Raw genomic sequence first — 14,947 nt, forward strand, 5'->3', positions numbered from 1 at the left:
GTTATGAAGAATCTGAACTAAGTGATGATAAAAATGACATCATATTGATAAATTTAAGAAAGATGAAAACGATGAGTTAATTAATCAACTAAACCAATTCATGAGACATATCACTTCTAAATTTGAGGATGTGAATGAGTATGCTTAAACCATATGTAATTATTGTCTTTGAGTTATAAGAATTTAGGTGTATCGAGTGATGACTTGGATGTTGGATAAAAACTCATAAACAAGTTTGAATGTATTATTGTAATTAAGTAGTGGTATATTAAGAATTCATTGCAGTATAAGGTGTAATGCTCAACTAAAATTTAGGCGCAATTGTAATGTATTCAAGAATTAGTAGGTATATGGTATTTGCAAGAGGGCTTAATTAAATGTAAGATTCATTTGGGATCTCAAAATTAAAAGGGCTACACACATGTTAAAATCTATTGGTTTTGCAAACCACTATTATAAAAAATTGACTCATTTCTCATTCTTGGAGTGATATTGACAATTATGAAAGGCATAATGGTAAAGTTGGGAGGTTAAGTACTTCGAAGTGGCCTTAAAGAGTGTTTGGCTCTGTGATAGCTTCTGTATTTTTTGTCAAACTTAATAACATAATGTTTGGTTATCTTCAGCAGCTATGTTTTGGCCATAGGGCTCACAAAAATCTGATGTTTAATTGTAAGTTTTACGCAAGCAATTTTTTCATGCTTCTCACTGCATTTCTGTTAACTAAAGAGTTAAACAATGGAGTGTTTTCGGTCGGACCGGGTCTGATTCAAAGCTAAATGCATTGAACCGGGTTCGACCTAGTAAAAAAAATTATTTTTTTTAATTGTGTTTTATTTGAAAAATTAGAAGAAGATCGCTTGATAATGTAGCATTTACGGAATTTAATCAGAATTTTAATTTTGTTCTTACTAGATCTGATCCCGTTAAAAAAATTCAATTTTTATTTTTATTTTTAATTGTGTTTTATTCAAAAAATTAGAAGGACATCGCTTGATAACGTAGTATTTACAGAATTTGATCACAATCCCAATTTTATTCCTGATGATATTTTTCCTGATGTTGTTACTCGCTTAAAAAACTATGAAAAATATAGTCCTTGTTTACGTGAATATTAGTTAAATCTACAATATTTATTTCATGATGTAATAGCATTAGTTAAATCTAAGATATTTAAATTAAAAACCATCAATATATATATATATATATATATATATTATAACATCAATTTAAAAAGCATTTTTTAACTAAACATATTAAACTACTTTTTATTTAATCTCAATTTCAATCACAGTTTTAACTAAACATATATTTTTCCAAACCAACCTCAACTAAAAATACTTTTTATAAAACAACTTTTTTTTTTAAATCATAACTTCAACAACTACTACAATACCAAACACTCTCTGTTGTGAATGATGAGATCACTTTTCATTGACAAAGACATGTAGTTGGGGAGGTAGGTCCATTCATGAGTGATCTAAGTTTACAAGCTGGGGTGATTTAGGTGCCGACCACACCACGAGCGCTATAAATCTGTCCTTAAGTTGGGCTAGTTAAGGTGTTGTAGATATGTTCATAAGCGCTCTAGACTTGTACACGAATTGAGATGATTTTTAAAAGTAGTTTATATAGATATATGTATGTATATGTATATATGCTATAAAATTATGAATTTAATTTAAATTTAATAAAATGATAAGTGATTTTTCTTTTGAGATTAATTATAAATTTTGAGTTATTAATTTTATTGAACTGTGAATTGATAAATGGGTTGATTTTTAATTGTATAGGGTATTAAATTGTAAATTATGTTTTATTATTAGAATTGTGAATTATTAAGTTGATTTTTTATGGCAGAGTTGAGAGGTTGAAAACCCTATCACATTAGTTTTTAGATGAGTTATTAATATGATACATGGCTTGTTAAATTATGTTATTTTTTTTTAAATATTTTTTATACTAAGTGATTTTTTTTATTTTTTTTATCACGCTAAAAAAATCCTCTTTATTCTTAAACCAAAAGTTTAGATCTTTTTTATTTCGAGTGGTATTTGTATCTTTCAGCTTGCAAGTGTTTAAGAGTTCATTTAATATTGTGATAATTTTTTTTTATTAAATTTTTTTAACTCAAGAATAAATCAAAATAATAATTTTTTAATTTTTAAAATTTATTTTTAATATTAGCATGTTAAAACAATTTAAAAATATTTAAAAAATAACTTTAAATAAATGTAAATATTTTTTTTAAATACAAAAACAAATATCCTCTAAACTTATTAAATTTTTCATAGATTGATGTCTCAGCTTTAATTTTTATTGAATAAGTTGCTCATTTAGAAAATCCTACCAACTCGGTTTGGTTCGGTTAATCCATTGGCTTTGAACCTCCTACTCCAGCAATGCAGGCTAGGCAGGATATATAACCAACCCACAAATACATTTCCATACCCGTACTCTATCCTTTGTCTATCCACCGTAGCCATGTCAAGAGGAACAGACCGTCTGATAAAGAGTGCGAAGCAATTCGCTGACTTACAATACAAGCTCTTCACTGCTCGATATGGACAACAATTGATTGACATTTTTGAGTTCCCCATAAAACTTGTCTTGTCTCCTTTCACTCTCGCCTTTGACATTGTGGGCTCTGCTCCTCGTGGGTTTGGTGCCCCTGAACTCATCTCCAAGCTCTCCTATGCTTCTATCTTTGTATAAATTCTCAAGCTTTATCAGTCTTTTATTATTTTGTGCCATTTATGTCATGTACACTGTGTTGGGTTTTGCAAAGTTAGAGACTTTATTGGTTGTTTTTCATTTAACTTTGTTGTTTTTCATTTAACTTTGTTATTTTTCATTAAACTACTCGTTTACTTAAATGGGTATTCTTGTTTCCCTGGTTAATAATGTTAATGTAAATGGAAACTTCGTAATGCGTAAGTAGGTACTGTGTTAGGGTGAACATTTAAGGATTTGGTTGTCGGTTTTGAGGTACTTTTGTTGTTTGACTTAATTTCTTCTCTGGTTATTTTTCATTTTTGTATAATTTTGTTTTGGAAGTTGAATACTATGATTGCTTGGAAGTTCAGTATGTTTGGTGGTAGATTGAGTTTGTGGGTCGTTTTGGGTTTTTTTTTCCCCTTTCATGAACGAAGTATGTCCAAGTTTAAATCTTGCGGGGTTGTTTTAGTTTTATTGAGCTGCATTTCTCCTTGGCTTAAATTTGATACCTGGTTTTTGTTCTATTTGTCTCAAGTTGAATTTGTACTTTAGGATTTCATATTGGTGGTTTAAGCTTTGATGATGATTTATTGGCATTTTGGATCATCTGGTTAAAGTGCTAATAATGACTCCTTCCTGAAACTGCCATGTTTTGATGGAACAATGTATTTTTGTGCAATTTGCTTTTCGTTAAAGAGGTTCTGATGGCAGGACAAAACCTACATCATCTATTTCTTTCACTTCATGTGTGGATAAAATGCAAGAATTTTTTTGAGTCATATATGGTTGGGAACAACATCCTAGTGATCATTGCTTTTTATGTAATTATTTGTGTTTGCCGAGTAGGCACGCTTTCTTACAATCTTCTTCCCTTTTTTGCTACTTTACTGGTCATTTTGGGTGAACATTAGTTTTCTTATCTTCTTTGCAGGCTATTGCTACTTTGGGGACCTATGATATTGCCTTGGAGATGGGAAAGAAAGTGATATGTCAAAGGTACTGACCCTTGCTTATGTCAATAGTTTGTTCAATTCCAGTTTGATAGCACTTTTCATGATAGTATTATGCTATCTGTTGTAATTTATAGAACTCTGGACACTGCTTTCTCCATCTATGCAGTTGAATATCCTTCTCGCTACTAAATTGTGATTTTGTGATGCAATAAGTTAGATTTTTTTATTCAATCTAATTTAAAACATCTGATGCTTTGGGAACAGCTTTTACCAAAGCAGCCTTAGAACTTATATTTTTAATATGTTTATCTTGCAGAGTGGGTTCCCTTGTTTGTCATCTAAATGATACCCTAGATGCTTGTGCATGCAAATTTTCCCTTTCAACTTGCCAGAATGAATTAAATATGATGCATGACTGTGGATAGATTTTTCCCATTATTGACATTCTGAATCTTTATATCATTCTTGTATTCTAATAGCCTTGTCTTCGTTGTGATGTCCTTCATATGATGATCAAACTATTGTTATAGAAGGCCTCAAGAAGTTTGATGATGAGCTTTCTTTTTGGAAAACTTAAAGATGCAACTTATATTAATTAGCGGAACTGTGTAAACTTTGACTAAAAAGTGTGATAGTGCATCATATCTAGTTTTCTTTCCATATTGTTCATAATAACATGTATATCAAATTGTTCATGTGGGAGTTTTAGGGACACCCGAGCTGAAATATGTGAGCTTGCCATTTTTTATCAGTTTACTGCACAAATGTATTTTTGACTAGGTGTTGAAAATATTCTTCTCATGAATCACTGAACTTTGTTCTTAAGATTCCTGAGGTGTCTTATTTCTTCATTATTATGGTCCTATTGTAATTTGTGCTGAGAGTGGGAGTGCCCCCCTTTTTTTCACTGGAAGCAGTGCAGCATACTGTTTCAAAGGACTGAAAATTACTCCTATATATATATATATATATAAAGAACTAAAAAATTATGAAATTTTTTGAATCAAAAGAAGGATGAAGTTGTATCTAATATGGCTTACTATTTATAATCAATCCAGTCTCCTCGAAAAGTGGTAGAAAAACATGTCATATTAAAATTGGTGTGTTTTTTATTTGATTGGCTTATGCTTGCAGGAATTGTAAGACTTGCAATGGATGGCAGGCATTGCGATGTAATATGTGCAAAGGAGCAGGGAAGGTTCATTATCAAGTTAAAAATTATACCTTGAGAAGGTAGTTGTTGGGGTAAAGCTCACCAAAATAAAATCTTGTGATACTAGAGAAAACCAGACTCTCACAGACTAAGCAATATTTGATTAAACTTGCATCAAAACTTTTTACAGGAGGCTACATAAAACCTGTAATTTGAAACTTTTATAGTGCATGTATGTAGCAGCACTACAGTCCACTCTAATAAATTGGCATTACTCTAGTTATGAATTTTCTATCACTATAGCTGAACACATGACTTGCTACTTGCTAGATTGTTTTATCTTCTTTCATGACAAACTGTAAATGCTTGTTGGGCATAGTTTTAAAATATGTGGTCAGCTGGAGTTTTTAACCTGGTTGGAACTTGGAATTAAATTGTTTGAGTTCTCAAGGACTGTTTTTTTGTATTAATGGTAAATGTATCAGGTTTACAGCCAATAGATTGTTGGTTTGAGAATGGAGAGCAGTTACCTAGACCAAATATGTTGAGCTTTGTTGGATAGACTAGGGCCAGCTGGTTACTTTTACCTGATTTAAGCTGCATATTTCGTAGTTTTCAAATACCATTATCTAATTTACGGGAAAATATCTCGAGTTTGCAACCAAGAAGTTGCAGTTTTGGGGCTTGAGAGCTGTCACTTCATACATGCAATGTAGGATATTCTCAGAGTTCCTAGAATCCTATTTTGAGAAACACAGTGGGCTTCTTATTTTCTATAATTCTGTTCTTCGCAGTTGCCTCTTCACCAATCTTACAGAGATTATTTTATGCTTACAAAGAGAACATGCTTGTAGCAAAAGTTCTTTCTGATTGGCATCATTACCATTAAAGCATAATGTACTCTTTTCCAATGAGCTCTGTAACTGAAAGTGTAGTGCTCTTGAATTGATCATATCCCCTTTGTGTTTTTTTCCCCATCTTCTATGGATATTTTTGCAGTGGTGAGAAGGCTACAGCTGAATGCATTGCAGATGCCATTGCTGACAACCGGGCTGAGCTGGTGCACCTTCCCCCCTCCATGGATCTTAACATGCCTTTGCCATCTAAAGACTGTCCTTCTTGTGATGGAACAGTAAGACTTATATCGCCAAGCATGTCTATCCAAGTTTCTAAATTGTTCTCACCATCCCCGTATATTATTTTTGATATTGGTAGTTTGAACCAGATTCTCTCTGGTTGTAATCAATTTTGGTTTGAAATGCTCATCTTCACCTTACAATGTAGCCCCTTTTGATATAGTTTGATAAAATACGCATTTTACCATTCTCGTGACCTATCTTTGTAACACTAATTAATGTAGTGGTGTCCATGGCACATATTGTTCCTACCTTTTGAGCACAAGCTGGACCATTTTTCTGTAAATGACAGAAGTACATTATGATCTTTGGGTGCAATATTATTGATGTTGCAGGGTGTAATGAGCTGCCCTGAATGCAAAAACAAATTACAAGTCAGGATCTCTGCAGATGATGTAAGTTTTTTTGGTGAATTTGCTGATGCTGGGTTTTTGTTTATGACTTTAATTTGAATACAATCAAGTAGCTCCAGACTTTCAATGAGATCTGCTGAGTTTTTACCAGCAATATGGTTGGCATTGAAAGGAAACAATCCTTATAACCGACATCTTATGTTGCTATGCATGGCAGTGCAACTACCTTAAAAATTTAAGTCTTTGATTGTTCTAGAGTTAAAAGTCCTGAACCAAAAGCTTGACATATCAAAGCTGTGTTCCATCATGGAGTTGAATGGCATTACACTGTAGTGAAATAGCTGTTTTCTGGTGTAGTGGTTTTGTGATCCATTTAGATCAAATGGAAATTCTTGAAAAAAAAAAAGAAGAGAAGATTGATAATCCCAGATGAATCTGAATGGTTGGCCACCAAATAATATTCAACAACAGAATTATAGTAAACAAAATGTCATTAAGATAACTGAACATTGAGAGTTGATGATTCAGGGTAAGTGTATTTGGCCAATTGTTTGGTTGCACCATTGCTGATAAAACAAAATAATAGCCGCAACAGATAGTAAATTATGAGTTTGCATTCAGATTATTCAGACGTGGTCTATATTCTCGTCAAGTTTCTACTGTTTATGTGTTTGAAAAATCTAGTCACTGGTTCTTATTGGGTTACCCTATGTAATTTACTTTATTATTCAATAAATGAAATTATCTATCCTTGTATGGTTTGTCTTTCTGCAGATAATGGAGCCCCCATGGCAAGCCTACAACGTCCTGAGAAAGATGGAGTATCCCTATGAGGCTAGTATAATGCCACCTTGAAGTTTTTGAAGTTTCTTTGCCTCTGGCCTATGATTTAGAGAGTCTTGTAGCATTATTACTTTAATTAGCCCGCTGGAAACCAGTCATCATAATTAGAATACAAGCCATTTAATTGCCCATTTATTTATTGTGTTAAATTGCTAGAAAAATATAAGTCATGTTAAATTCTCATCATCATCTCAATGAAGTACTTTAATATTATCATGATCAAACTAGTCATCCTTTGACTTCATACATGGTCTTGCATAAATTGGACTATGATACCCACTATGATTTACAAGCAATTGAGAACATTTATTGTCTTCTTCAGATGCTTATAGGATCAATTATGGGTTGGCAGAATGGTCATGGTTAGCCTAGATCCTAATTAATGAGATGCCTTTCCATCTTCATGGTTTACTTGTATTCCTTTTCTTTTCTGATCTGCTTTTTATGTGGGAGTCTGCTCATGTTTGGTGTTTAGATATCCATTGGAGAGTGATCATTATGATTTTTTATCTGATAAATTAGGGGATAGCATGATTTTTGAAGTGGAGGCATGTATATTTGATTTCAATTTATCATGTTAGATAATATATAATTTTGACCCTTTGCTGTTTCAGCATATAGTTGATAGCATGAGAGACCCCAGCATTGCTGCATTTTGGTTGTTTTCCTTTCCTGAGATTATGGGTGGCTTCAACTATGATGGTGATGTCAAACAGAGAATTTGGTGGCAATACAAGGTTCCTAGTCCATTTTGCTTCCTCTGTCTCATCTGTTGGCTGGTGTTGTTTTCTATTTCATTTCCTCATTTTCTTATGGCATGCTGTTCCTTGAAAAGTTCACGCTTCTTTGATTAAGCTCCTGCAGCTTTAACCCATGCTAAGGAAAGAAGTGCTGACATGCATATGCTACATATATTGAATGTTTCATAATCCATTTGAAAAGTCTAAGCTTATATGACATGAACTCTGGAACTTTAGCGCATGCTAAATGTAGAGTTGATGACATGCATATCATATAATCATTGAACAATACTTGCTAAACAAAGAAGTGACTAATTTGCATCCCTATATGCAGTCTTTTAGCTAGTCATTTCTACACTTTTCACTTTTTTATTTTTAAAAAAAGAATCTGAATCTAAGAAAAAAATTATCCTATTCAATTCCAAGATATCGAAGTTCTTTTAGGACTGGAAGTCAAACTGGCAGGCATGTTACATTTGCAGGAGTTTTTCAAAGCTTGATTGTCACAGTTCATTCTTTTAATAGTTTGGTTTTCTGTGTTGAGTTTAGGAATCAATGAGGTATGATCAACTACGAGATATGGTAGCCAAGCGAAATCCTGGTTGGGAGCACTTGCAGGAAGTAAGACTATCTTCTTACGTTAAAAGAATCTAATCATGAACTTCATTGGCACATTAAACATGTGATCTTCTTTATGGGATTATTTGGTGCATTTAAGAGGAAAACAAGAGCATATAGTAGCGAAATCCTGGTTGGGAGCAATTGCAGGAAGTAAGACTATCTTCTTATGTTGAAAGAATCTAATCATGAACTTCATTGGCACATTAAACATGTGATCTGCTTTATGGGATTATTTGGTTCATTTAAGAGGAAAACAAGAGCATATAGTAGCGAAATCCTGGTTGGGAGCATTTGCAGGAAGTAAGACTATCTTCTTACGTTGAAAGAATCTAATCATGAACTTCATTGGCACATTAAACATGTGATCTTCTTTATGGGATTATTTGGTGCATTTAAGAGGAAAACAAGAGCATATAGTCAAATTCTTTGCTTCCAATCCTCTATGTGTGTTTGCTATACTCACCTTTCTGGGTTTCCTTGTAAACTGAAAAGATTTTTATTGTTGTATTTATTCTGTGCTGTGGCCACCTTATTTTAGTCAATCCATCTAGAAGCAAATTTTAACTGGTTTTGCTACTTCCCAATTTTGTGGTTCACCATATTCACAAATGTTTTATCAAAATGGTGGGGCACAAGCTTATAAGCTTAAAGCTGAACAAGGTTCATTTGCATACTAGTATAGGGTCCTTAATGGTGCAAATTCATAGAATTGCCTGCCAAGCTGTTCTGTTTACACCTTGCTCTGGTATTCAGTCATTAACTCCACAGCTCTTTAATGTTCAAGACTAAAGCAATAAAGCTAGCAAGCATATTGAGAAGTAAAACTTGCAGTAATCTACTGACTACTCCCGTTGCTAGTAGTTTAAATAATTTTTGAATGGATTGAATAGCCAACCTGCCCTGATCATTTTATTTATCCGGTATCCACATAATGATTGATTAGGTTTGAAGTCAAAGCCTGGAAGTTGAATCCCTGCATTAGAAGGTATACTGAGGGTTCATCCAGGGGAAGAATTAGTATCTGTCATCTAAAATGTTGGCAGTGTGCACACACACAAATTACAAAACCTACAATGTGTCAAGCTTTTGTTTTTTCATTTTATTTAAACTCTTTCAAGTTTAAATATGTACTTGCTGGAATTGCATATAGTTCATTGTTTTGCCACAACTGTCATTTGAGTTCATTAATCATTCACAGGCTCTGATCTCCATAGATCCTGTTCGTGCCAGGGATGATCCTGTTGTTGTGAAAAATGTCCCATACTACAAAGCCAAGAAGGCACTGGAGGCAGAGGTCATGAAACTTGATCCACCACCTCGGCCACAAAATTGGGGTGTGAGTATTCATTGTACCCTATGGTTGCAAACTACGTTGCTTGTTCATATTCTAACATATCATTTCAATAGGGAGAGAAAAAAAGATTCAATTAGTGTCTAAAGCATTGACAATTACATATACAACCCTTCAATAGGTTTCTTTTTTCACTAACTGAGGGTAACTCAATCATCATCCATAAAAAAAAAAAAAGAAAAAAAAAGTGACTGCTCCATAGTTGAAAATGAAGCCCCGAGGAACAAGCACAGTTTCCTTTAGTCCTTGTTTTGAGGTACTTGAAGAACTTCGTGGTACAAATTGGGTCTTGATCAAGCATATTCATGGTGGCACTGACAAGGTACAGTTGAGTCTTTGATCAAATTACAAATTGGTGGAATGGGCACGATTCAGATTATAGTTCCAAATCTTATTAATCAAATCAACTCAACTAAACTTAATTCCAAACTATTTGGGATTGGTTACATGATTCGCCCTACATTACACCTGGTCTTGGAGGTTAGGACCTATGTTTGCCCTACATTACACCTGGTCTTGGAGGTTAGGACCTATGTTTCAACCAGCCTTTTAGAAATGAGATTCCTTCTTAAAACTTCAATTTGTCTTTTGTTTGTCTCTCTATCCTACCCCTTTTATCCCTTCTACTTGAGTGTAGCCAGCTTCAACCCAAGTCATTTCTGGTCTTTCACTTCTTTCACTTTTTGCTTAGTGCTCGTTTGGCACTGTAGTGCTTTTCAAATTGTTTTTAGCTTGAAAAAACATTAAATTGATGTTTTTGTAGGTAATTTTCAATGGTTTTGATGTGTTGATGTCAAAAATAAAAATAAAAACATGCTGAAAAAATGTTATTTTGATACGTTTTAAATTGTGAAGCCTTCACCACAATACCAAACGCACCTCCTGGCATAGCTAAAGGTTTGTGTGGAACATGGCTGAATCATCTTAAATGACCTTTCCATGCCTATTCTTTTTTTAGAATGTGTCTGTTCTATTATCTATGTCAACATTCTCATTTTAGCTTAGCGTAACTGCCCTTACAAATTTCCCACAAAATATCCCCTTTGACTTGAAAGGTATCATATGATCTCACCATAGACTAATACTCTTAATTTTATTCAGGTTGCTCTATTTCCGGAGACAAACTCAATTTATACACTCAATTTCTAAATGCCTTGAATCATGTCCCCTTCTTGACTTAAAGCATTACTTCATTTGGCATGTGAACACCTCTTTTGAATTTGTCAATTTACACAGAAGTTAATCCATCTGTACTCTTTGAATATGAATTTGCACTGAAAGGGAAAAGTAAAGGGTATTTTGGCAGGCAATACCTTTGCATGCTTCAGAGATGCGATGTATATGGAGTGTCTTGTTTCATTTTGAATGGTGATTGAGCTAATCATGATGCATTGGCAGGGGCTGGACCTTCCACTAAATGCATCATCATGGAGCGAGGAGGATCTTAAAAAACCAGAAAAGTTCTATGAGATGACTGTTCTTCTTAATGCACAGAGAGAAATTGCTGATAAAATTTTGGATTCACAATGGGAAACTAAATGGCGTCAAGAAAAGGTTGGTAAAGCTACCTCTACTCGTACTGTTTAACTTGTCTCATATTTCTCCAAACCTGTGTATATTACTTGCAAAATTTGTATGTACAGCGCACGCATACGCATAATATGTGTGAAATACTGTGGACGGCCTTACAATAATGATGCATAATATGTGTGAAGGTTAACAAGTATTAAGACACTAAACCATTTTGAAATACTGTGGTTTTAGGTGAGAAAAGTTGTTTGCTAAAATAACCCTGTAAGATAAATGAAATCCAAAACGTTCGCTTGGGCCATTAATTCGTGAGAAGTTTATGATAAAAAAATATATGGATGAAGCCATCTAATTATGGCCGGGGGTACTCTCTCTCAACTGAAGCTGCCATGTCATCATTCTTGTTTTAAAAAGGAACTTGTGTTTTTTCACGAATTGTGTTTACTCTCTTTTGTGGAGAATTTCCTTTTCCTTGTTATAAAAGAAGCTTGGCACAAAGGGATTGTTTTTGGCTGCTTTATCTAGATTTATTTCCCAAGTCTAATGTTCAAGACTACCGATGTTTTTTCCATAGAAAAGGGAATATTTATTTATTTATTGAAAGTGAGGAGAGAAAACAAGATAAAAAAAAATTAGTCATGGGAGAAGGAACCCTCCAAAAGAGTGCAGAAGTTAAACATTCAACAAGGGACTCGCAGTCCCATGACCATTAAAATACTCTAGAAATCTCAGAATGTACGCCAGAAAGAATGCAAGTTTAAATGTCAACTAATTCATCTCTTACTTGCCGGTAGGGCAATGTTCTATTATGACCTTCACCTCACCCCGGGCCCAGGCCAAAAAACCAGCCCCTTTGCATTCGTATTTAACCAATGAAAAATACTCTGAAGCATAACTTGAAGGAAAAGAGAAAATGTAAACTTTTCGCTTGGATGCGTGGCAGCAAACTCTCTGGATGCTTTTCTGCAGTTCCTTAAAGAAATTTATAGCATGTCTGCCTGTGCAATTATATACTCCCTGAGAATAGCTTTACCAATCCATCACAGTTTGTTTGATGCCACCTTTGTTTACTTTGTTATCTAATAAATGCCATTAGTCATCAACATCCTATACAATTTGATTTGCAGTTGAATGATATGTTGGAGGAGAAGGTGCGGCCATACATTCAAAACATCAGCAATGGTGCCCTTCCCCGTCCTATCCTAATACAATCACAGAAGCAGGATAAAAAGGTTTCCACCCTTCTTTCCCTTTCGCTTTGACTTTATTTTTAGGATCTTTCAATAAATTCTGAAGCGAAGTCCTCTCTCTGTAATTTCTTTTCTGTTGGCATAGAGAAACGGACCTTTGTTTTGCACAAAGTGAGGTTTTATGATTGTCTTCTTAGTTATTATTTGTATTTAGGATGATTCTCAATAGTAACTTGCTTTAAGCTAAATAATCTGGAAGTTGCCTTGTATGCACATGCATTTGTGGCAGAAAGATGGATATTAAAGCTATTTCTTAATACAATCGACACTCAAAGTGGTTAGTAGAGTAGGGTCTTTAGCTGTATTTTTCAAGGAAAACATTTACATTTTGTTTATGTATAATCGCATGCTAGAGATCCAGGGGGAAACTTGGCTTTCAGGAACCTTTTGTATATTACCCATAAGCACATTTTCACTTCCTAAAAGCACTAGGTACCGTAGCTGCTCGTGAAACTTTTACTAGTCACTGTTCATGCGTATCATGGTGCCCCTGTAATGTTTGCAACTTCTTACCTCTTTATTTTTTGCAGAGGAGGCAGCGAAGATGGTGGTTTTTCTGAAGTTGTTTTAACCATCATTCCAATGGAGGCAGTGCGGGTATAATTTGTGTTTCACATTTTTCTCTTCCAAAATTGTTCTTGTTTTTTCTTCATAACCTACCTGAGTCTACTCTGCGATTTTTTGTAGTGTCCTATTTTAAGCTGTACCTTTATCCTCTACCTCTTGTCTGATATTTTGTAGCTACAATTTGTCTATGTTTTTGTTCCCTTAGCCTTTGATTAAATGAAATATACTCAATATTTCAGCTGAATGATACTCAATATCTCAATATACTCTCTTATTACACAAAGACTAAGGAAAAGTTGTTTCATTGTTGCAATTACAGTATTGTTTTATTATTCTGTTATATTAAAAATTAATTTGAGATTTTATATTTTATATTAATATATATGATTTTTACTATATTTTATTATATATAAACATATTTTTTAATTTAAAGGTATATTTTTTAGTTGATGTTAAAAAATATATTAATAACATGTACATGTTAATTATTTTATATTAAAAAAATTAGTTTACCTATAATGAGACAAGTTTAATAGATGCGATAACAATGTTTTTTTTATTGGTATTTAACATGGTTCCCAGTGTATTTAATTAAAAGCGTGTATATGCTTTTTTTATTTATAATTATAATTATAAAAAAAACATTTGAAAAGATGGTATATTTTTTTTGCAAAAAAAATATGATATAGGGCAAAGCATATGTCAAAAAACTAGTTTTTTATAAGAAGGAAGCAAAATTAAATTGCATGTAAGTTAATTTAATATGACTTAATAGATTAGTGAATTTAAAGGCAATTCAAATAATATATTTTTACTGATAAAATTTAAGTTGATATTTAAAAAAAATATTGAGATGGTAATATATTAAATTGATTCAGGTTAGCTTGAGTTAATCTGTTAAATTTACAATCAGATCATAAGGCAATGATAATTTTATAAAAAATAAATTAAAATAAATTATTATGTTTAATTTTTAATTAACCAATTATGATGTTTAATTTTCAATCAAATTAATATTAAAAAAATTAATTAAAAAATAAATAAAACAATTTGATTTAACCTATCAAACTCATAATCTGATTCATGAGACTGGAATAACCCTGTAGAAAGTAAATAAAAAAAATCATAAAGTTTAATTTTCAATCAAACCAATGTTAAATAATGAAATTAAAAAAATTAATTAAAAATAAAAAATGATCTAAGTTAATACGAGTTAGCCCTCCAAATTCATAATCAGGGTCAGGGTCATGAGATTAGAGTAATCTCATATAAATTAAATAAAAAATTGACTCTAGTAACCTAGTTTAATTTGCAAAAAGTTATTATTTAGATTATGAGAATGCAATAATCTAATAAAAAATAAATCAAAATATATTATAAAACTCAATTATTAATCAAGCCATTATTGAATGGTAAAAGTAGGGGGAAACCAATCTAAAAACAAATCTCAATAGAACGACCTAATTCGATCTGAGTTAACCTGTAAAACCCGTAATCTAAATCATGAGATCAAGGTAATCTCATAGAAAACAAATCAAAATAATTATAAAGTTTAATTCCTAATCAACTTTTTATTTGAGGCTTAAATTAAAAAAATTAACGAGTTAATCTAACTAATTCATAAAACTCGCAACACGAATAATAAAACTAAAATAACCATATAGAAAGTAAATTGCAATAAATTATAAAAATTATTTTTAATAAATTAAATATTAAATGATAAAAAAATAAA

At 32.5% G+C, this 14,947-nt stretch overlaps 1 protein-coding gene across 1 annotated transcript; it reads left to right on the plus strand.

The window, feature by feature from the left end:
• The first annotated feature begins 2,424 nt into the window (after positions 1-2,424).
• LOC105139158 (uncharacterized) lies at positions 2,425-13,519 on the plus strand. Its single transcript, XM_011045515.1, has 12 exons — positions 2,425-2,709; positions 3,650-3,714; positions 4,806-4,904; positions 5,824-5,956; positions 6,296-6,355; positions 7,088-7,147; positions 7,771-7,893; positions 8,446-8,517; positions 9,716-9,853; positions 11,267-11,422; positions 12,526-12,630; positions 13,179-13,519. Exons 1-12 carry the CDS (start codon positions 2,485-2,487, stop codon positions 13,206-13,208), a joined length of 1,266 nt encoding a protein of 421 aa, XP_011043817.1. The 5' UTR covers positions 2,425-2,484; the 3' UTR covers positions 13,209-13,519.
• The last annotated feature ends 1,428 nt before the right edge of the window (positions 13,520-14,947 follow it).

Source organism: Populus euphratica, unplaced genomic scaffold (genome assembly GCF_000495115.2).
Source record: "Populus euphratica unplaced genomic scaffold, PopEup_1.0 scaffold139.1, whole genome shotgun sequence".
In the NCBI taxonomy this organism is placed as follows: domain Eukaryota; kingdom Viridiplantae; phylum Streptophyta; class Magnoliopsida; order Malpighiales; family Salicaceae; genus Populus; species Populus euphratica.